Source organism: Gambusia affinis, linkage group LG11 (genome assembly GCF_019740435.1).
Source record: "Gambusia affinis linkage group LG11, SWU_Gaff_1.0, whole genome shotgun sequence".
In the NCBI taxonomy this organism is placed as follows: Eukaryota; Metazoa; Chordata; class Actinopteri; order Cyprinodontiformes; family Poeciliidae; genus Gambusia; species Gambusia affinis.
Window position 1 is genome coordinate 20,819,211 of NC_057878.1, and position 22,814 is coordinate 20,842,024.

Consider the following 22,814-nt stretch of genomic DNA (forward strand, 5'->3'; position numbering starts at 1 on the left):
TCACTTTGATTTTACTCTCCATAAATAACTTGTTATAGATTTGTGAAGTAAACACAAATCTTGTCAAACATTATCATTACCTTCTCATCAGTTATATTTACAACAGAAAAATATAACTGTAGATATATTTTGTCTCATTCAAGTATGGGCCATTATCTGTACTCCTCTGGGGTCTTTTGGGACAAACGCCAAACAGGCTGAGCTCTGAATAGGAAATCTAAAAATAGGGCTGCTACCACCCACTGCAGCTGACAGGCATGCTGCTTTGTGAAACACAAATATGTGCATGACCACACACAATGACCCCTCCAGCATATACCTATAAATACAAACGCACACACAGAGTGTCTTTTTAAACCCAGAATGAAATCTTATAGGTTTGGAGATTAAACACAGCAGTTGTGTCACTTTATTCCGTGTCAATTAAAGGAGAGAGTTTTGTAAGTACCTGGTAGTCAGCTCTCAAAAGTTACTGTCGGTGTACTTTTTAGAGTTGTCATTACTTACAATACATAAACCCACAAACGTAGTTATGACAGAAAACTAAGAGCAGGACTTAGAAGTCTCTTAAATCTACTGTCAGCTCGGACCCCTTGTGTAAGGTGCTTTCTTTTTTTATACATGATGCTCTTGACTTACATATGTGTATTATTAAGATCCTTACACCTTAAAGCGTTGACTACCTGAAGTCCTAATCTGTACTGCTGACTCATCCCACTCAACAGTGGGAGGGATTTCCTCCCACTGTTCCTCATTCAGAGAGTATTACCAACTTCTGATAGCTTCAGTTGGAGAAATGTTTCCTGATTTCAAAACTTTGGCTGAAGTGGCCCTTGAAGTTCTTTTCTACAACATAGGAGCAGAGTGGGGATTCAGTCTCCAAATCAGCCCTCAAAATGCTGAGACATTTGATTACACACAGGCGAGTGCACAATTCAGGTGTGTTAAAGTTAGTGGATGCTGCTAAAATTCACGTGTGCTCAATTGTCTGTAGATTACAGTAGATTCATTTTTAACACCGTTTTAAGACCTTACAAAGACCTTAGTAAAGACCTTAGTAAAGACCTTAGTAAAGGCAAAGCTTGTAATGCCCTGGGCCAGTTTTTATTGTAAGATGACATTTTGAAGAATTGAAATGTTGTCTTCATGTCAGTCATCAATTTGATAACAAATTGTGAACACACCCTGAGTCACTCAGACGCTTAACTTACATCTACTGTTGCAAAAATTCAACCAATGTATCTGACCACTCACACATGTGTGTGTGAGTAGTCTAAGTGTAGTGTGTGACAAATTCAAAGTGTGGTGTGTGACCTTCCTGGCAATCCTATCAGTCAAACTCTGATGCTACTTAAATAGCCAAGGACAAATATACACCTCTAAAACAACAGAGTTTGCCGTAACTGGATTTAATTTAAGGATATCAGATCAAAAGGAAGTGAATACAAAAGAAGTTGGCTTTTTATTTTTATTGTCACACATTGTAGAAACCATATATCACTTTCTTTCTGTTGTCCACTTCTTTGTGTCAGCTTACTTGATAAAATCCAAATAACATGCATTAGAGTTTGACATTATAATAAAATATGGGTTAGTCTAGGGCCGATGAATACTTTTGTAACTACAATTCATGCTAGGCATACATTCTGAAACCAGTTAAAATATTTGTAACTCTTGCTTGAACAAGAGCTTATGAATTAATCTGAGCAGACATTTTCACAAATATGACATAATTACACTGACGTATTGAGCTCCAATAGCTTTTATTTTATCCATGTTGCTTCATTGTCCACAAAATTGTGAAGGGTTAAACATTCAACCAAACACTTTAGGTGAAGTTCTACAGATCATTACAATAGCATGGAAAATGTTTTAAATGAGAAAATACCACTGATCTAATATTTTACCTCATATTTCTACTAACATGGTTGGTTCAGCAAAGACCAGCATTTTTTTTATTTTTTGAGATTTGATTCAGAAAGTTTTTCCACAATTTCTTTTTTAATGACGTTTACAACTTGTTATGAGCACAATCACTGAATGAGTCTGACTCTTAATTGCTCATGCAGTCATGTTTCAGAAGAGACAGCTATGAATGCACAGCTGATCAACTTTACCAGCAGCTGAAATTGGATCCCTTGACAGCTGAATGTAGGGCTGGCAACAGACAAGGCAAGGTGGGGGATTGATATGTGAGGAGAGGAGATACTCTGAAGCCATGTTTGTTGGCAAAGAGGTTAAAATATGTAACTCTACATATATTAGAAGACTGTAATAAACTGGTGAGGAAATAAATCTATGATCATGATCATTGAAAATGGCATCCAGAAGATTGTCTATATTTTGAGTTTATGATCAACAAAAGGACGCGTTTACAGTTTTATTGTGATCTGATGCAACTGGCCATTGAAAAAAAATCTCAGTAAACATGAAAGACCTGAATTAATGTTCTCTAAACATCCTGTCTAATATATCAAAGGGATAGGATTGCTTTGCTTTGAGGGTGGTTGAGTGGTGGGCGTAGGACAGCAGGATATATGGAGAAAAGGGGAGGCAATAGAGGAGGGGTTAGGGGCTAGAGTGGGTGTGGATGGTCTACAAATAGTTGCGCTGAGCGCCTGCCATTTCTTCACCACGTTTTTCTTCCACTTGCCTGACTGTTGGGTCTGAACCCCCGAAGCAGCTTCTTTGAACCCACAAACCAACCAAGCAGTTAAGGAACCATGAGCAAATCCTACTCCTCATCAACCCAGAGTGCCTCCTCCTACCGCCGGACATTTGGTTCTGGTGTTGGTTCATCACCAATGTCCTCCCTCTTCTCCTCCTTAGGAGGAGGTCGAGGCGCTTCTTCCAGCCATATGTCTTCCAGAATGTACGAGGTCAAGAGTAGTGCTGTTCCCTCCTTTTCCAGCTTCAGAGTTTCTTCTGGAGCTGGGGGAGCAGGATATGGCTCCTCAACAGCTGTGCGTACCTATGGAGGCGAGAAACTTGACTTTAACCTTGCAGACGCCATGAACCAAGACTTTCTCAACACAAGGACCAATGAGAAGGCCGAGCTTCAGCACCTCAACGACCGCTTCGCCAGCTACATTGAGAAGGTACGCTTCCTGGAGCAGCAGAATGCTGCCCTGACCGTGGAGATCGAGAAGCTGAGGGTTCGCGAGGGTCCTGGCCGTGTGGCCGAGCTGTATGAGGAGGAAATGAGGGAGCTGAGGAGGCAGATTGAGGCACTCACCAACCAACGTGCCAGGGTGGAAGTGGAGAGGGATAACCTGGCTGATGATCTGCAGAAACTAAAGCTAAGGTAGGTTCTGATGGTGTGTCAATATAGAATGAATACATGAGGAGTACGCTCCTCATGTATTCCAGGAGTACGCCTTGTAAAAGAGGCCAGAGGGTTTGCTAATTAACAGCTTGAGGTGGCGCAGAATAATTAAAAGCCATAACAGAATATCCTAAGCTTTATATCAATGTGGTAGAACTAGAAATTTGGGTAACCTTAAAAAAAGAAGAAGAAAAACCACTGATCCCATGTTCTGTCAAACAATACCAAACAAGATATTGTTAAGCAATGTGAAAAAAAGATTTGAAGACAAAAAACAGAGGAGTAGAAATACTTTGTTAATTTCTCTCTGTTGGATAAAATAGAAGCCATAGGTAAACCTTGAAGAATTTCAAAGTAGGCCTGCTTGATTGAATGCTACCGTTTTCAAGCTTTCTATAATTGTGGAAATGTATTCCAAAGTGACATCACTGAGGAAAATAGAGATAGACAGATTTACAGACTCATAGGAATGAACCTTTGACATACACATAAAGTTTCAGTCAGACCTAGAACATTCAGACAGGAAGAGAGGTGGACAGGTAGAAAAAAAAATCTATTATTTTTAGACACTAAAAGGAAATAACATTCTAAATTTCACTTCAAGTCCCTCATAAACTTTGTTTGTTGCCCTATATTTGTATGTTTATAACTTGTAAGTCAGTTTGTGTTTCTGGGATAACTCCATCATGACACTGGATGTATCATTGCTCACATTAAAGTGTGTAATAAAAACCCACCCCAAAACGCACAGCATGCAGTCAGCTTCCAATTCTTACACACATGCACACACAGAGTCTACAGCACGTACACAGTCTCCTGGACTTCACATTCTGTTTATCAGCTCTCTTCGAGCAGCTGCCTGAAGCTGTGAGTAAGTCCAGCAAAAGCACTTGCTTCACCCACTGAGCTACAGCACGTGAAAATAACAAGCAGGTATTCATATTTTCATGTCATCCTCCAAAGATCGGTCACTTTCCCAACCTTTGATGCCTGTAATTATGCATAGATTAAAAAAAAAAATCATTGTTTTAAAAAAAATGTTTGGTGAAACGCTAAATGTGGAAAGAGCAGGGATGGTTCTTGTTTTCACCCCACGGCCGCTGACAGTGGGGGAGCAGCTGCATTAAAGCTTTAAGGCTAAAAGAGCAAGCAGGCGAAGAGGTGTGGGTGTGTGGATACAAGCAGAATCTAAATAGAATACAGTTTGTGTCTCTCGGGTTTTATTTTTAAGTACAAGTGCAGCAGCACCCAAGATAAGAAGAATTTGTCTTTTAACTTTCCTCTGCTATTGTTTTTTTTCCCCCTGTGGGATAACTCTTCCACCTTTTAGACTGCAAGAAGAAATCCACCAGAAGGAAGAAGCTGAGAACAACCTGTCTGGCTTCAGAGCTGTATGTCTTAATTTTTGTTTGTTTGAACTTGAGTTTAACTTTTTAAATAAAACTCTGTTTCCGCCTCATCTTTTTGTAAAACAGATTTGCCTTCGCCTGATTACATTCTCTTGCTGTGTGCTTGTTTGTAGGATGTTGACAGTGCCACTCTGGCCAGGCTGGACCTGGAGCGTCGCATTGAGAGCCTGCAAGAAGAGATTGCCTTCCTCAAGAAAATCCATGAAGAGGTTTGATACTCTTCTAAATGTTTCCTGTACAGAGGCATTGTTTTGTCTCTATGATGGTTTGTAACATCTGATCAGAGTCTCTCACCCACTGACGTTAAATCATATATATATATATATGCACCACCAAAAAAACACTTTTGCACATTGCCGTGCCGAGATCAAAGGACTGGATGAGCCACAAGCTCAGCTCAGTTTCAGTGCACAGCTGAGGATCTATCTTGTCATTTTGTCTTTTTTGTCTCAACTTTGACCTCCCAGAAATGCTAAAGTGCTGACTGGTTTAAAGGAGCATGTCAGCTGTTGCGGAAATAGCTGGAGTGCGTATGCTTGTATACGTGGCAACAAATGGATGGCTATTTTAAACTATTTGATTAAACCAAACGACAGCTGAATGCAACTTAAGCTTGTAAAATTATATATTTTTATCAAGAATAAAAGAATTGCATTTGCTGCTATTAGAATTTATGCTTTTAGTACTTCCTCCCAGTGCACATAAAAAGAAGGATTTATTAGTGTCTATATAGTTTATTTTTAATGTCAGTTCAGACAGGGAGTTCATTATTACACATAGAAATTTAAGAAAGTGCAATTACACTGGACTTATAATTTTTTTATAGAACTGTTTCTGAGGCCTTTTATTCTTTAAGGAGGTCCAAATATTTGTAAGTAATAATTACAGTTAAAAATTTGACTTGTTTATTGGATTCTTTTTAAATTTTAAAACAATCTGTTTTCTTTCTAATTGTTAAATATATATATATATATATATATATATATATATATATATATATATATATATATATATATATATATATATTTTTTTTTTTTTTTTTTTTATTTTGCTCCTTGTAGAGACATTTTATGAAGATTTTTCTTTTTTAATGATTATACAGAAAAAAAAACAAAGACAAAAGAAGACTGTAGTGAAAGTGTGTTTATCAGTTGAACTTTTATTATATGGGTTATTGTGTGTGTTGCTTTCTACCATGTTTTTTTGTGACATATAGCCTATGCCCTTTTAGTTTGGAAAATAAAAATAGATGACTATAATCTCCTAATGTATCAAATACAATGCAGAGCTAGAGAAAAATAGAGATGTGAACTTTCAAACTATACAAACTATATGACTATTATTTCTTTTGTAAGGCGTTGAATGGTGAAGCTGCAGTCTATTTCTCTCTTAAACATCCATAAATCTCTTTCTTTTTGTTATATCATTTCAGTAAATTTATTTTTGCTAAAAATGAATCTCTTCTTTCCATGAACACCTTGCAGGAGATCCGAGAGCTGCAGAGCCAGATGCAGGACACTCAGGTCCAGATCCAGATGGACATGTCTAAGCCTGATCTGACTGCTGCTCTCAGGGACATCCGCATGCAATATGAAGCCATCGCTGCAAAGAACATTGCAGAGGCTGAAGACTGGTACAAATCCAAGGTAGATCACAAGCACTTCATGAGTAAAGTTTATTTTCTTTTGTTGCTAAAATGCTTAAACACTCACCTGGTGTCTCCTTAAGGTGTCCGATCTGAACCAAGCTGTGAACAAGAACAACGACGTTCTGCGCCAGGCCAAACAGGACGCCATGGAGTACAGGCACCAGATCCAGTCCTACACCTGTGAAATCGACTCTCTCAAGGGCACTGTCAGTATTTATTCAACTCACTGTATTCCTGTTATTTGTAAACTATACAGCTTGAATTTTTTATTTTGCTGTCAATCCAGTTTAAACATAACTTCACCTCCTTTTTATCCTTTCAGAATGAGTCTCTGCTGCGCCAGATGAGAGAAATGGAGGACAGGATGGGCCAGGAAGCCTCTGGCTACCAGGACACCATTACACGACTGCAGGAAGACATTGCCAAGATGAAGGTAATAAACTTTAGCATTTCACATGAGGCATGCATTGTGACAGCAGATAATAAAAGCAACAGCTGTCAGATATAAGAGGTGGGGTTTTAGAAATACCCAAACCATCTTTACCAGTTAATTTCAGTATTTCTAGTAACTGTGATTTTTGTTAGTGGGGAAACTTTAATTTTAGGAGTCAATATGACTTTTAATAATTTTTTAATGTCTTGATCTAAAGGATGATATGGCTCGCCACCTCAGGGAGTACCAGGACCTCCTCAATGTGAAGATGGCTCTTGATATTGAAATTGCCACCTATCGCAAGCTACTGGAGGGAGAGGAGACCAGGTCTGTTTGCTATACACACAGATTAGAAGGATGATAAAAAGCTCAAATGACCTAATATTACTATTATTTTCTCTCTTTCTTTCCATTGCAGGATCACCACCACTATGCCTGTCCAGTCTGCCTATTCTTCCATTGGATTCAGAGGTAACAGGAATAGTAACATGTCCTTTTTTCAACACATACATACTTGTTAAATCCATTTTACATTCCAAATGAGTCAATAAGCAGGATGATAAAGTTTAATTATAGCCTTTGACTGAATATGGTAGATGCTATTTTCAGTTTATTACATATCATGTACCTGCAGTAACACTTTCTCACCGTTGGGTGGAGACGTTAGAGAAGACACAATACCTCACAAGCCATTGGTTTCACAGATAAGCAAGCCAGACTTAGATGATTATGTAACTCTGTCTCCTCCTTTAGTTTTCAAATGTGTTTAATTTTACATGTTGAATTATTATTTTGAATATAAATATGTAATTTGCACATTTAAAATAGAAATGTAACACTGGAAAACAATAAGCAGGTTCAAAATCTCTTTTCTGATTCTCTCACTAATGTAAAAAGCTTAGAAGAGTAGCTTTCTCAATCAATAGTAAACAACACCAGTGCCTTTAAACTAATTGATATTGTGTTACCGTAAATAATGTTAATTTTCAAGCTAATTAGGTGAATGCATTCTTACAGAGACCAGTCCTGAATCCCAGCGCGGATCAGAGGTTCACTCCAAGAAAACTGTTCTTATCAAGACTATTGAGACCCGCGATGGAGAGGTTTGAGCTCACATACATCCACGTGTCGTCAACACAGACAAACAAATTATAGACAAACACAAGCTGAATTACTCACCTGGGTGAAAATACCCATTGTAATTATTGTTTTTAAGGATTTTAAATGTGGAAATATGACATCTTTACTATTTTTATGCTTTGTAGCAAGATTTGAAAGTAATACAAGATGCAATATCCTAGAACATCTCAATCTGGGCATTCCAGTGGGAATTATGCCATTTAAAATAGATAAACTGAGAAAATGGTTCAATTTGTGAGTGCATTTGACAGTTCGGATATTTTTAAGGGCTACAACATAATTCAATTTTGCAAATTCCTACTGAACAAACACAATGGGATGTGCTAACCCTTAGAAACACATGGTAAAATTTTAAGAATGAAGAGGCAATAGGTGTAAAAGGATTCAGCAGCAAATACCATAACACAAACCATGTTAGAAAATACTATAAATTAGCACCATTATGTGGTAACAGATCATGTTTATGTGGTAACAGATCATGTTTAATATATGGCATTATGACATTCCTAGATGAAATATTCCATGAGTCAGGGTGCTAGTGCCCAGTGTGTAAGTTTAGTTTCATTGTTCCACCTAAACTTCTAGCATCTGCTCACTTGCTTCTATAGCTTTGCTATAAGCATGACAGCGACACTGAAATGACGTGGAAAGTCTTTGTTCCTCCTCTATAAGATACTGTAGATTGTAGGCACTTTTCTGAAATTGTGACACTTTGTAACACTTTCTTCTTTGAACTGTTAGCTTCACTGGCCTGCACAGCACTTCACTCCAACCAATATTTGCATAATTTATATTAACCTACTTAGCGATTTGTCTAGACTCTACATTAATTCTTTTACTTCAATTATCCTCGACATTAATTGCTTTTATTTCTTTTGTCCCTGAAGGTTGTCAGCGAGTCAACACAGCATCAACAGGACATCATGTAAAGAGTCAACAAGAAATGAAAAGTAATAAAATATGAACAAATATTTAAATTGTTTCCTACCATTACTATAAGAAAAGATAAGCTGAGCTGATGTTTATAGGCAGAAGTAATAATGTAAGCTTCAAGTTATGAACATAATTTTAATCGATTGTGTTCATCATAAAATAGATGCAGGTAGGTTGCCTTTAGCCTGGTTCTAAATGGATAGCATTCCTGGATTTTAAACTTTTTTGGCATTACTTTATATTTCAGAAAAGCATTCGACTTTGCTATTTCCCATCTCTGCATTTCCATTTTAACAAGCTGGTATGGTTCAGCAAAATAAAGGAGGTTTTTGAGTTTCAAGTCGGATCAGCGAACCCGAAACACTGTGGTCAAACATAATACTGAAAGGAGATATTTTCACTGTGCATATTCCATTATTTATATGATTATAAGTATAGTTAAGGGCAATTGTTGTTGCAGATTTAATGAATGTGTCAGGTTGGATTTAAAGAACGTATATATTTTAAAAATGTATTGAACTAAGAGGGAACTCAGTCATGTAAAGGTCGAGCTTAGTTACATGCTTGTGAATGAGAAGGTAAAAATGATTTGATGTTTCACTCCAAATAAACCTCAGTGGAGATGTCCAAAATTGTGTGGTTTTAAATTTTTCTAATTTTAAAAGCAAAAAAAAAATTGGCTTTGGTCCTTTTTTCTTTTTATTGTCTGATACTACATACACACACTTGCAAAAGTAGCCCTTGAACATTCTCACAACAGGACAGTGGGGTCATCGTGCTGTGGGAATAATTTTTGCCTCTAAGGAAAGAAAACCTAGTCAGAGTTGGTGGGAAAGTTGATTTAGTTAAATATGTGAGAACAAAACTGCTTAAAGCTGAAAAAACTTGAGACTAGCTTTGGTCTTAAAATAAATAAAACATGTCAAAATGTGTTGTAGCAATGTGAGATTTGAAAAAGTTCAGAAGGATACCTTTTCAAGGTACCATATCGCTGATCATTAGCACTTCTTAAATAACATGCACATCTTTGTATTGATTCCTTTATGAACTGTAATTATGCAAGCTTTGTCAGTCAAGCATAGCACTGCTATTTCAACATTTAATTCACGAGGAAGAGAGGAAGAGAGATTGAAACAATCAGTGTAGGAGATGTAGGAGTGAGGGAAATGTGAACAATGGCTGGGTAATGAGTTGTCCCTGGTCACACTTTGTTTCCAGCTGAAAGCAGATTAGAAAGCAACCAGACTTGCAGTCTGTGTCGTTTGTCTCTGAAACCACTGGAGTGAAAATGTCAACAGAGATGAAAAAAGGGCCATGGCTGTGAGTGTTGAAGACCGAAAAGAAACAGATGAAAAATGAGCATTCAATGAAGAACAGGAGAGAGAGAGATGGTGATGAAGGCTGAAAAGAAGATAAATAAAGACGGCGAACTGTATGAAAAGGTTATCTGGACAGAAAAAGGCGCAAGAAGAAAAATTAGACAGAGGAAACTGCACAGAATGTTGTAAAGGAGTTTAAAAAAAAGAATATGATGGATATTCCAGTAATAAGTGTGAGTTGCGTTAGCAAGAATATTCTGTAGTCATTTTTTGCAGCTTATGTCTAAAACTCCCCACTCATTATGTAGCAGGTCAACAGCAAAGGGCAACATATTTCTACTGTATTTCTACTGACTTTATGATTTCATCCTCCATTCTGCTTCCCGTTTTCTAATTCCAAAGGAGAACACTGGTTTCTAACATCTACGCTAATTCATGATTTGCATACTGTAGATGTCTTAACGTTTTTCTTCTGAACATAAGCCATCTTTAATTTTATACCCAGAAATATGTTTTTGGAAAGACTCCAAACACAGATCACAGTAATTGCTGATCTGTTCTTTAAATAAGCATGCAGCTGGAATAGGTTTGAAGAAAGAAGATTCAAAGCCAAATTTAAATTCCAAGTTTAAAATTTGTCGGCTGAATTCCATCATCACATGTTCAACCAGCAGAATGAGAAACATATTTACACAAGGTCAAATAAAAAAAAAAAAAAACATTCAGCAGGATCACAGCATAACAGGTCTACTCCATTAAAAGTATTCAGCTGCAGAAATAAAACACAACATAATGTTAAAAACATTAAAACCGAGTCAAATATTTGCACATTAAGATTATTTACAAGTCAGTATCTACAGTCAAAATATTCTCACAATATATAGTATAATATTCAGTGTAGCTGAATATTGTACTATATGAAAATAATAAAAGACAAGGCAAAGCAATATACATAAAAGAATTATTAGCCCACCCCACCAATTACAAGCAAGAGAGGAGCCAGTGATTAGCATTTACATATGACAACATACATCACCACTACAGTAAAAACACAACCAGGACATAAAAAAAGAGGACTGAGGTACAAGAAAAAATAAAGTTACACTATTACAGACATTACGGTGAAAGACCATCAGAATAATACCATAAAGTAGAACAGGAGGTGGTTTAAATTAAAAAGAAATAGTTCAGAATTTTTTTAAGCAGTCCTTGTTAGGAAGTTGCAGTTGTCTACTGTGGGTAACAAATTACCCACAACCATCTTTGCATCGTCATTTAGTATAAATGAAAATCAGTTGGTTGATGAGGCTGAAGCTAAAGTGTAATCTGAGAGGAGCCCAGACCAAAGTGGATTCATACCATATTAAAATTATTCCAGTTCCGAAACCTTCAAATTGGTTTATGCAAGCAGCTTTTGATCATGTTTTGAACTGTCACTCTGTTTTAGCCGGGCTGCTTATTTCCACAGCAAATGGAAATAGGTGTCACAGTGATGTTCCTGTACAGAACATGCACCTCGAACTGCACATACACAGCGTCTTAACCACCTACTAGAAAAGTGAGTCAGTGTAAAAATCAATAAAAAACATTTTCTAAACTACCAAAAATGTTTTTGCTTTTTGACCAGAAATGCTTTACATATTTAATCTTCAGCGTGTTTAATGCAGGAACATTACTGATGGTGATTCACATCTTATCTCCTGTTCCGGTGAAAATAACCACTGACGTCATTTATAAGTAATCACAAAATACAAACCTGATGACAGTGATAGGGTTAAAAAAAGAGCATCCACATAAACTACCATGATTGTAGCGGCAAATGGCTCCTACCATGATGTTTTAGAGATTGGAGGTCTCCTTTGGTCATGGCCTCTCTCAGACTGGCCATTAACTTCAGCCTCTGGGACCAACTGATCAGGATTTATGCTACTGGAGGTAAGATGTCAACTGCTTGTAACAGAACCTTACTTTAAATATTCTGAAGCATCCATCTGGTAACAATACATGTCCTTTCAAAGGTTTTTACTAGGACAGCGTAAATATACAGAGATAAAGAGGTGTTTATGCACCCTTGGTCCAAAAAATCTGAAAATCTGGGGTTTCCACATGGCAACAATGACACAACACAATGAATACAGGTATTACACGAGTTTTGTCATGCAGTTATGGAGTATAACATAATTAACTGTCCCCCTGTAAAAAAGAACTGCAAAATCTGCAAAAGTTAAACACTGTTAAATCAGTGCGTGAATGTTTAACTGTTGTGTTCACATTTCAAATAATGGGATCCTACATTTTTAGTGATCAAGTTTAATCCATTTCTTACTTTTGCATTATTGGCAGTATCATTTGTCATAACTCATTGTAATATTTCCTTAAGTAGGAATTGTGCGTGTGTAAAACATCTAAGTTTCTGTAAATTAAATAATGTTAAACATTACATCTATACGTAAAACATTGAAATCCACCTCTCCTCTCTGGATGGTGGCTCAACAACTTAATTGCAAGAAATACATAAATTAAAAATAGAGTAACATGTAAATTTATGTTGACACAAACACACATAGAGAAAGTCTAAAAGACAGGTCCAGCAGTAAACAATAGAGGGTGCCATTTGCAAATGCTTTCATCTTCTTAGTTCTTTCAATGAGCTAATCTTTCTTTAAGGCCTCCTCTTCATTACATAACATGTCATGAAAAACCTTCAGAAGTTAATCGTTTCAAGCGAAGCAGTATGTGGTAAAACAAGAGGGGGAAGAGTATTGTACAGCATGCACATTTGACATTTAAATGAATCCCCCTCGTGTTTGCTAATAATTGGGCCAGCCCATCAGCTGTAGGGCTCACGTGTCCACTCAAACATAGAAGCAGACCATTTGGGACCAAACATGTAGGAAGGTCAGCGATGAGATGTAAACACATCTGCCTTGGAGAATGGCACAATATGCAGAAAGCAATACTAATTTAGAAGAGGAATTAACAAACAAACAAACAAAAAAAAAACCCTCTTTGGTTTGAACCGCTCAGTTCGATTCACACCTACAATTCACTCCCTTTTAAGAAACCCACAGGATTTGCCAAGCCACTTGCTACTTTCTGTATTAACAAGCTCTGATGAAAAAAATAACCCCAGTGAAATAAATATCTTACTTTACACAGACACCTCCAAGTGGAAAAAAAAAGAACAGTAAGAGCTTTCAGTTCAGTGTTTGCATTGTACCTTCAGTTTGTTTTAACATTTAACACTGAGCACTCCCCTCAGAACCCTTGAAGTGAACTGTCATCTTTAACTTCCTTGAAGGTAGAGATACTGAATACAGATGAAGAAAAAAAAAGTTGCAGTTCCATTTCAGCTGCGATGTTACAGAGTATGACAAATATGCCCTCTTCCCTTCCCAGAAAAGTCACATTGAAAAATTACTGAAACAGTTTGCTTGATAACATATAAAACAGCTCCATTTTCTTCAGTGCCTCGATGGAAAGCAAAAGCTTCACTGGCGCTAAAAAAAGAATCTGATGGCCATCAATTTGTGCTCCCTCCAAAACCAAAATCTTTGTTCATTATCATTCTAAAAAACAAAATGGTTGGCAAAAACACCAGACAAGACAAAACCATTTTGGCTTACAAATAATCAGAATATGGTAATCTTCAGTTGGGTAAACCTACAGTTGATTGGGCTGTTTCAAGTCTTTTACTTCTGTTGGTGTCCAAGAGTTTTGAAGGAGGCAGTGATTGCGTGACTGTGTTTAGATCCGAACTGCTGGTCCACTGGGGACTGTGAGAGGCACTTGAGAGCCGCAGTCATAGTCCAGTTGAGCCATCCGAGAGCGACTCATTCGAGTGTGGGAGTAAGCCCGTCTTTCTGTCTGCCTGTCTCTGAAACTCCTGATGTAGCTCTGTGGAAGGACAGAAGATTAGAAAAAGTGAACAAACACCCTTCTCCTCAACTGTATCTATGATATGTCACAGATAATCTCTGATTAATGAGCCATATTTTATTCATTAAATGACACTAAGCGTACTAATCTGTTGACTTCAAATTGTTTGGACTGATATCAGATTACAGGGGTCATAACACAAACATGTGCCATACTTTGCAGGTTGTATTTGTAAATGTTTAAAACCATGAATCATCTACATTACAATTATATTAGTCTTTTATGCTAGACTATAACATGAAAGCCCAATACAATACAGTTAACTGTGATTTTAACAAAAATTGGAAGAGTTGAAATGGCATGTATAAGACACAGTAAATCTATTTAAGTTATAGCAGGACTGTAATGTAGGATCGCAATCTCAACTTTTTGTGGGATCATTAATTCCAAAGAACAAAAAGACAAATGTCAATAAAACTATTTTTTTCTTTCAGTTTAAGAATGAGAATACAAATAATACCGGAGACAGCACATCTCCATCGAAGCGTCTTTTGGGGTTGGGTTTGCGGTGGTAGCCAGGTTCCGTCTGGGAAGGAGGAGGAGGGACCTTAGGTTGCTGAGAGCTCTGGGTTTGGTGATGAGAGTGAGAGACCACTGGGTGGTGGTACTGCTGGTGATGGTGGCTGTGATGGGTATGAGCTTTCTGCTTGAGGGCGGTCTTCTGGTTTTGACGTTTTTTCTTTTTCTTGTTCTCCTTCTCCTTTTTCAGCTTTTCCTCTCTTTGTCGGATTCGCATGAGCTGAACCCGCCGCTGCTGTCGACTCAGTACCACTGGAGGTCAAAAAGAACAACAGGTTGATTATGTGGGGAAGGAAAGAAGAAAGAGAACAATAGGTAATCAAGAGAGAGGGCATGTATTGTATTAGGGAAAACCAGTGAGGAACAATGCACTTGATAAGAGAGGGCAGATTGAGATTTAAGTTTGCTTGTGTCACTTCATGGTCCTAAATGTGTTTTTTGTATAATGCAGAGCAACTTGAAAAAATTAAAATGTAAGAAAAATGCAGACAACCTTTGCTCTCTTTTTTGGATATGTGTGAGGCAACTAATTTGCCATGCTGAGTCTACTTGCACCAAGCTGCTCAGTTTCCTGACATATTGTGAGTGGGTGAGTGTGAGCTTGCTGTTTTAGTACCCCTTTTATCAGAAGATCTCCAAAATCCATGCCGTCTTATGGTCCATTATTTAAACTAATGAATATACTTAGCTTTGATTCATTCATTTTATATCAACATAAGTGAGGCTTCAGTTGAAGATATTTATGTATTTATATTCTGTCTTTTATGAGCGTCTTCACATTGCACACAAACAAAGGCACCGTGTGTTCATGTGTGTGGAAATGTTTGTGTGTGGACGTTATGTGGCCTATTATTTTTTCTTTGTGCGTGTGAACATGAGCCACCATCTGCCAGGGAAACTGAGTAATGATACCCCCTCCTTTTCTATTTCTTAGTTCACTCTATGCCAAGCCTCTCTCTGCACATGCTTCTCTGTATGTCATAAGGCCAGCAGACTCATAAAGCTATCTTGTAAGGTCCAACATAAGATTTTTTTATTGTAACAGACAAATGAAAATGAGACACAAATAAAAATTTGACAAAATTCATTCATTCATGTTGTGTTGCCGTTGCTGTTCTGACAGAAAACACGATTTCCTTCACTGTTTCACTTGGGTGCCCCTGCTTACCCATTGTGCCCCGTTTTGCAACCCTCACCCACGCCCTTCCCCCCATACACCTGCTCCCTCATTACTCTGTCCCTTCTCAGTCATTCCATTTCTCTTTTGCGCTATAGTTCTTCTCACCATTAAATGGCACCTTTAGCAGCCTAATGCATTCTTATAGCTAATTATATTTTGGAAAAAACAAGCATGGATACTTTTACTTAGAAGCTGACAGTTGTAAAGTAGTATATATATTTTTAATCACCATTAAGCTTTTTATCTATGATTGATTACCGTAGTTTATAATATTTGACTTAAATGAATGCACACCTATGAATTTACCTTTAGAGAAATGCTCAAACATGCTGCTTCCTCTTGCTACATTGAGGGAAAATCAAAATATATCAACTGTGATATGAAGAACAATTACTAGAGACTTTCATGTCTGGTTAATCCTTGGGTACAATTTCCAGTTGCCAGAAGATACCACAAGCATTGTATTTTAGCATAAGCAGAAGAGTACTGTTTAGTCATCATATTAAATTATAAAGAAGATGTGATCATTTTCTCATAGACAAATGTATTTTCAGTGCAAAATGTGCACGGATACTGGTTGAAGCTAGTAATAATTGCCATTAAATTAGTCATGCACGGAGATGCTTTGGCAGGCTAATACGAGAGGAGGAAGTTCATAAAAGCATCATAAAAAATTACATTCTCCAAATGCACACAAGAATAAAGAATCTAATTTCCGGAAACATATTCTCTGCTCTGATGAAACAAACACTAAAATATTTGGCCACAACGACCATTTGAAGAAAAATGGGGGAACTTGCAAACCTGCGGACCCTAAACCAAGAATTCTGCAAAAATGAAATACTTTTTGAAATATTAAATAGCCTAAAACAGTAAATGTTTAGTCTGACTTAATTTAAGATAGGGAAAGAAAAGAAAACTTATGTGTCTTTCTAGTATAGAGTGTACAAAAAGAGCTAATAAAACAGCAAATACACAATGTTACCTTTGTGTTTAAGGCTGTTTTGAATTTAAAAGAAACCATTGCTGATTTTTTTTTCTCTGGGCTTCTATCCACTGTATAGAATTGGATTTTTTTTCTTTTTCAAAATAACACTAAGAGCTTCCTCCAACTCTATGCCCACGTCCTCTGTGTGGTAGCCATGGCAGCCTGCAGTTTAATCCTATTATTTGAGCCAATGTGTAACTTATTCTATGAAACTTTGCAGCTGTGAATGCCAGCAGAGATCAAATGAAGTGTGTGTTTCCATCATAGACATGTGTGAACAAAATGCTTCGCATCAATGCATTTGTGTGTCCCTCCAGCCCCTGCATTTGATTTTATACAGGATTTATAAAACGTTTGTAAGCTGCATCTAGAGATTCGCTTTGTGCGTGAGTTGACCATCTGTGTTGTGGTTGCTTTCAGAATAGATTAAGGTTGTTTCTGTCAATAACAGATTCTGGTAAAATCATTGTTGCTGGTATATTCAGACTCTCCATTGCAAGACAACAAACACACACCTACACACACAGAACCCTGTCCGCATGGTGGCTCTAATTTCTGAAGCAGTGACAATACTTCTTTAAAGTTACAATTTATCATAGAAGCTTGTAGTGGCCATGGTCAGATCAATACTGAAGCAGGTGGGGATGGGTGTTGAACGCACCCATCACCACAACTCACATTAGTACAGAAGCTATATCTAACTTTTGGTTTATTTCTGAAGCTAATTCATGTTCATCAGCATATTTATCAGAACATGTGACCATCTATGTTATATATCATAAAAATATTCCCATGGGACAAACATCACAGATGATGTTTTCTGGGACATGTTTTGCTGCACTTTTCAAATGGCAAAATCTTAAATTTCACACATAATATCCTAAAAATTAGGCCTTATGCACGCTTGGAAAATATTCTCCAAATTTCTTGCCAATATCTCGTAGTCATCAAGCTATAATTCTTTACACAAACATAAATGCAGAGAAAAATGAATGCAGCAGAAAAAACCCCCAAAAAGCTTCACACTTAACATAAACAATAGTTTATGCAAGTTTATGAGTCTCCTGTAATTGCTTTGAAGTCAAATCTGCATATAACCGGATGAAAAGATGTATTCACATGTCTCTGTCCTCTCTCTGTCCCTGAAACTGTGAATCAGCTTATTATGATTCACTTATGCTGCCACCTGTGGTGAGGTGACACTGTTTAAATAACACCCATGTTGTTTTTCCTTAAAGAAATTTGGGGTTATAATTGACCTCACTGAGTTAATCTTCTTTTTTTATTTTAAGAAAACCATTCGGTTTTTTTGTTTGTCCTCTTTTGCAATGTACTATGTAAGATCAATGTCATCATGCAAGATGAACTTCAAAGAATCTATCAAATGAAGAGAAACTGTGAGGCACAAAAGGCTGAATGCTTTATTTTGAATGTTTTCATCTGGAGAAGGTTAAACAGTTAGAGTCTGATAATTTTCAGAGGGTGCCGAAAGCTTTTTCTAAAAGTGTTCATGTGCTCTTAGATTGATTTAGAAAAAAAAAAATTTGATTAAATGAACACATTTGTTTTTTGTTCTGCTCCCATCTCATAGCAAGACTAAGAATTTTCCTCACAGGATGTAGGAGGATTCAAATCAAAAATATTCTGTGTTGTAATTCAGAAGGATATGGTTAGATATGTAAAACTCTGATTGGTATTTCTCTGCTTCATGGGGATTTGATTAAAAAAGAGATGAAGCATAATTTGATTTTGTGCAACACACTGATTGGCATGTTAATACTTGAATAATTTAGTCTATCGCTGAGTGCATCAATTATTGTAGGTTACAAGAGAAACAATAATAAGATAAAAATTGTGAAATATTGCTTTGATTCTTTAAGAGAACAAAAGCTTTCCAAGACGGGTCAACAGAATTGTTCTCTGAAGCAAACCTATTGTAGTTTACAATGGGAAATTTCTTCTAAACTATTTTGGTGTGCATTCCTATCTAAGGCAGTGCCAAATTAATTCCTAGCTCATTCAGGTTTAGATGCTTACCCTCTGTGTGAGAAAATCCCTCTGCAGTAACTTTCCATTGGATCAGAACTCCAAGGAGGGTCAGGACAGGCCACACCCCTAAGATGACCCAGGTGAACCAGCAGACAGGCTTCTTTGGTGCCACCTGTAATTATCAGTACAGTTAAAAAAAAACAAAACAAAAAAAAAAAAAAACCATTTGCTTTATTAGATGCAGTGAATTTCCAGAGCTTAACTTTCTATGATATTAGCAGCTTTCTGTTGGGAAATAATAACTAAAAGTTGTGTTTTAGCTGTTTGTCACCATTTCACTGTAGTAAAGCACAAATTGTTGGTCCACTGATGTAGACACCTTTATTTCAGTGCATTTATAACCAATTGAACTCAGCTAATTTATATAGTGCCTTTACATAATTAAGGTAATCTCAAGGCACTTAACAAATTACTTTGGCAGATTGAGAGGTCTATAAATCCAAATCTCTGCCTTGAATTAGGTAGAAACAAATCTCAGACCTAGCTTGACACCCTTAACTGTTATATAATGAAGACCATAGAAGACCATAAAAGACCACATTGATCAAAGGTTATTTTTGAGCGAAAATAACTCTTGATAAATTCAGAAAAGTTTGACTTAGAAATCAAATGGTATTGGCAAAGATGTAAATATGGCAGATTTTATCTGTAAATTTGCAAACCTGTCAATTTGACTTTCACTCAAACATTAACATGTCATGAATTTTCATCAGAAACTCTGCCTCAAGGTGAATTCAACTCTCGCACTCACAAACACACGCCTGCATGCAGCTGTTCTAACCTTGAGTCTCTCATAGATGTAGTGCACCAAGGCAAACAGCTCTATAAAGTAATCCACTGTGACAGTGATGATGGCAGAGCCAAATGTTGCCGTGGAGAAGGTGACGAAGCACCGTTGCCACTGAAGAGTGAGGACGGCAAACAATGTCCCAGAGCCCAGAAGGATTCCCAGAGGAACCCATACTGTTTTAGGGTGATAGAATTCCTCCATAACCTGGAAAAGAAAATGTTGTTTAGTAGTTGCTCTTTTCTACGTTAACTTGTAGAAGCATGTTAAACCGTATCCAAAGAAAATCAGCACTAATAAAACATAAAAAAGTTTTTCTTTGTCTAAGATTCAAACAAGAGCCTAGAGGCAGCTTTGAGCAGGTGGAAGGGTTGCTAATATAGACAATTATCATAAAGGATAAAGAAACATTTCCAGATCTGTTCACTATAGTTTTCTTTATGGTTAAAGTTGATACTTCCTGGAAGCTTGACAAATGTTACTTGGGATTTTAAATCTGGTTGTACATGTCTATTTGGTGTATCTCTAATAATAACTATGAAATTTTTTCATTGTATTTTATATATCCACAAAAAATAAAAACAATGAACAAAAGGAAGGGATTTACCACAAGTGATGCAACTCCAACCAGCAGGCCCAGCAGCAGGCCTACCATAAATAGGCCCACACTGCGGACCAACATGGTCACCAAGCCGCAGAGTGTCCCAATGCCCAGGCCAATACCGACGGACGCCTCTACGCTCAGCTGAGTGTCCATCACCCTCTCCTTGTAGCACAGCATGAAGATGACCACAGAGCCAAACATCAGGCCTGTCAGAAACAACACTGCCTTGAAGCATCGATAGCCTGAAGGGGGAAAACAGAGCACAGTGAGGCAGACACATGCATTAGACATTTGGCAGCTGGATCGGCGCAAACACTAATTAATATTGTTTAATAGTGGTCAGTGATTTATTGTTTAAAATAAGTAATGCTTAATTCATCAAAACCATTATGTTTGATAATACTCGCACAGCGTTAAGACTAATATGCAATAAGAAAAGTAATGGTCTCACTATTAATATCTTCCAAGCAATGCATCTTTCTTCAAAAACATGTAGGTGAGAAACTGTGATTTTCACTTTCGTTTTCTTTGTTTGAGATAAAATATATTTTTTGAAGGTCACAGCATTTATCATCAGAACATCTGGAAAAAGTACATTTACTCATAAAAAAAACCTGATGATGATAATAACCATAACAGAGGCAAGCAAGACGGAGGATGCATGACTGTATCCACCCAGAAAGACAAGGACTATTTATTTCAAAGAGTTCTTCATATAAGAACCTCATTAATAAGACACACATGGAGGGTTTCTCTGATTTGCCAATTTATTCTCATTATCTGACTGCACATTTTCCTCCATTCGATATGTTGATTTTCTGCAGAAAACTGCATAGATGCAAGCATTTCTGAAAATAAAGAGCAAGTTATGAGATTTTACCAGAAAAGATCAAACATAATGTGGAGGCTGCACAATGAGCAGTAGCAAAAAATATATCCAAAAATGCTTTTTTTTCCTTAAAGACAAGTGTGCTATCCTTACTGGAGTACTGAAGCAAAAAAAAAAGTCTAAAGCGAGCCGAGGTCACATAGCAGCTGGACCCACCGGTGGGTCCGTCGGGTTCTAGAGGTTAAAGCATGATAACCTTTTTATTTCGAAAGGTCATCTACCTTCATCCATTAAAACGTTTGCTGAAAACAACAGCTGCTATCCTAATTTTCTGTTTACCATCATTTGCTTATGCCTTTTCTATCTGTTTTTCATGTATTTTATTCAAATGAAAGCTTACAAAATTCTCCAAAGCATTAAAAGCTGAGCTTATCGACCATTCAAATCTGCTTTGCCTTTGCTTTTGTGTTTATTAATATTTGCCTTTTTGTTATTTTTTTCTGAATCATTTTCTTTTTCTGACCGGCCTTGGTCTCGAGGGTACCCAACCTCAGATTATTATCTTTGTTTAATCAGGCATTGCACTGCTGAGCAGCACAATACTCTTTCTTATCTAAGCCAATGTCCAAGCGTCTCCCCTGTGACCATAGCTCATTTAATTGACATGCTTCTTGTAGCTTTTTTCTCCTTTGTATACAGTTCTCTGAGGGATTTTAGATATCTTTTATCTGGGATGTTTGTTGAAGCCACTGTAGCTTTTTACAGCTGTTTGCACATGCGCTACATTGTGCCTGAAGATATGCAAATTATAACTGAAGCATCTACTGCCATTTTAAGCATTTGTTTGATCACTAGCTGCTAACGAATTCCCAACATGCCATGATTTCTATTAATCAACAAATGAATTTTAGTGTCACTTCCAATTTCCTGCTAATGATTTCAGTGACTCATCCTTTCCTCTCCCTTTCACAGCCGTTTATCCCTCCAACTGTTCCACTGCTCTTCTCCTCTGCTCATCCCTCTCTCTCTATCTTTGTTCCTTGCTTCTTTCCTTTCTCTTCCTCCAGCCATCAGCCAATCCCATCTGTTCATCCCAGCTTAATCAGCTCATGTCCTTCCTCACATTATCTCCCGTTGGCTTTGCTTTATCAGTCCTGTTTCAGCAAAACCACTCCTGATTTATACTGCAACTGTGTCTGGATGAACTAAATAAATGCAAACATTGTTATCTTCCCTCCAGTCTAAGATCAGCACCTACTTTGTCAGAGACACAAGCAATCTGAAATAATCCCTCCTCTGACTGATCACCCTTACTAATGTGCCGTTGTTCAACCCTAACTGGGGAACTTCTGAGGCGTAAACAATTTGCTGTCTTCTAAGTCTAAACCGCAGCTTCTTTTTTATTTAATATTGTGTACAGCTAAGGCATAAAGAAACTTGAAAACAGGTTATTGAAGTTGAATGTGTGAATTATCTTTTCATTTTATCCTGCTACTATTTACAATACCATACCTTGCCCAGTTAAAGTGCTGTTGTTTTAAATAAAGACACTCTTTGAGCTAATGTAAAATACTTTATTTAAAGTTATTCTTTGTATAGATACAGTCCATCTCAACATTAAAGGATCTAAAACGTCTGCCTTGATAAAACTGGATTGTACTAATTGATTTAGTACAAAATCAATTTATCTGATCTGGAATAAAGAATCTATC

General features: G+C 37.1%; 2 protein-coding genes across 3 annotated transcripts in view; one reads left to right on the forward strand and one right to left on the reverse strand.

Moving 5' to 3' along the window:
* Positions 1-2,607: 2,607 nt before the first annotated feature.
* Positions 2,608-9,520, forward strand: desma (desmin a). 2 transcript variants are annotated; one of them, XM_044131564.1, is made up of 11 exons: positions 2,618-3,304; positions 4,656-4,716; positions 4,848-4,943; positions 6,219-6,380; positions 6,463-6,588; positions 6,705-6,815; positions 7,033-7,142; positions 7,234-7,286; positions 7,833-7,918; positions 8,466-8,504; positions 8,843-9,520. In XM_044131564.1, the coding sequence occupies exons 1-11, from the start codon at positions 2,724-2,726 to the stop codon at positions 8,882-8,884; spliced, it is 1,467 nt and encodes a 488-aa protein (XP_043987499.1). In that variant the 5' UTR covers positions 2,618-2,723; the 3' UTR covers positions 8,885-9,520. The 2 variants fall into 2 exon arrangements, with proteins under 2 accessions (XP_043987500.1, XP_043987499.1); XM_044131565.1 differs by lacking the exon at positions 8,466-8,504 and having other exon boundaries at positions 2,608-3,304.
* A 2,328-nt stretch (positions 9,521-11,848) lies between these two features.
* tmem198a (transmembrane protein 198a) overlaps positions 11,849-22,814 on the reverse strand; it is a 31,960-nt gene continuing 20,994 nt past the window's right edge. Inside the window, exons 3-7 of the mRNA XM_044131566.1 lie at positions 20,277-20,515; positions 19,664-19,876; positions 18,871-18,994; positions 14,607-14,917; positions 11,849-14,104 (exon numbers count right to left, since the gene is read on the reverse strand). Of these exons, the coding sequence (XP_043987501.1) occupies positions 13,955-14,104; positions 14,607-14,917; positions 18,871-18,994; positions 19,664-19,876; positions 20,277-20,515 (1,037 nt within the window). The 3' untranslated portion in view covers positions 11,849-13,954. The remainder of the gene's footprint in view (positions 14,105-14,606; positions 14,918-18,870; positions 18,995-19,663; positions 19,877-20,276; positions 20,516-22,814) is intronic.

Excerpts from the sequence above, each read along its gene's own strand:
- desma (XM_044131564.1), top strand. The coding sequence starts at position 2,724 with ATGAGCAAATCCTACTCCTCATCAACCCAGAGTGCCTCCTCCTACCGC. Across the intron at positions 3,305-4,655 it reads CTGCAGAAACTAAAGCTAAG|ACTGCAAGAAGAAATCCACC; the intron begins GTAGGTTCTGAT and ends TCCACCTTTTAG. Across the intron at positions 4,944-6,218 it reads TCAAGAAAATCCATGAAGAG|GAGATCCGAGAGCTGCAGAG; the intron begins GTTTGATACTCT and ends AACACCTTGCAG.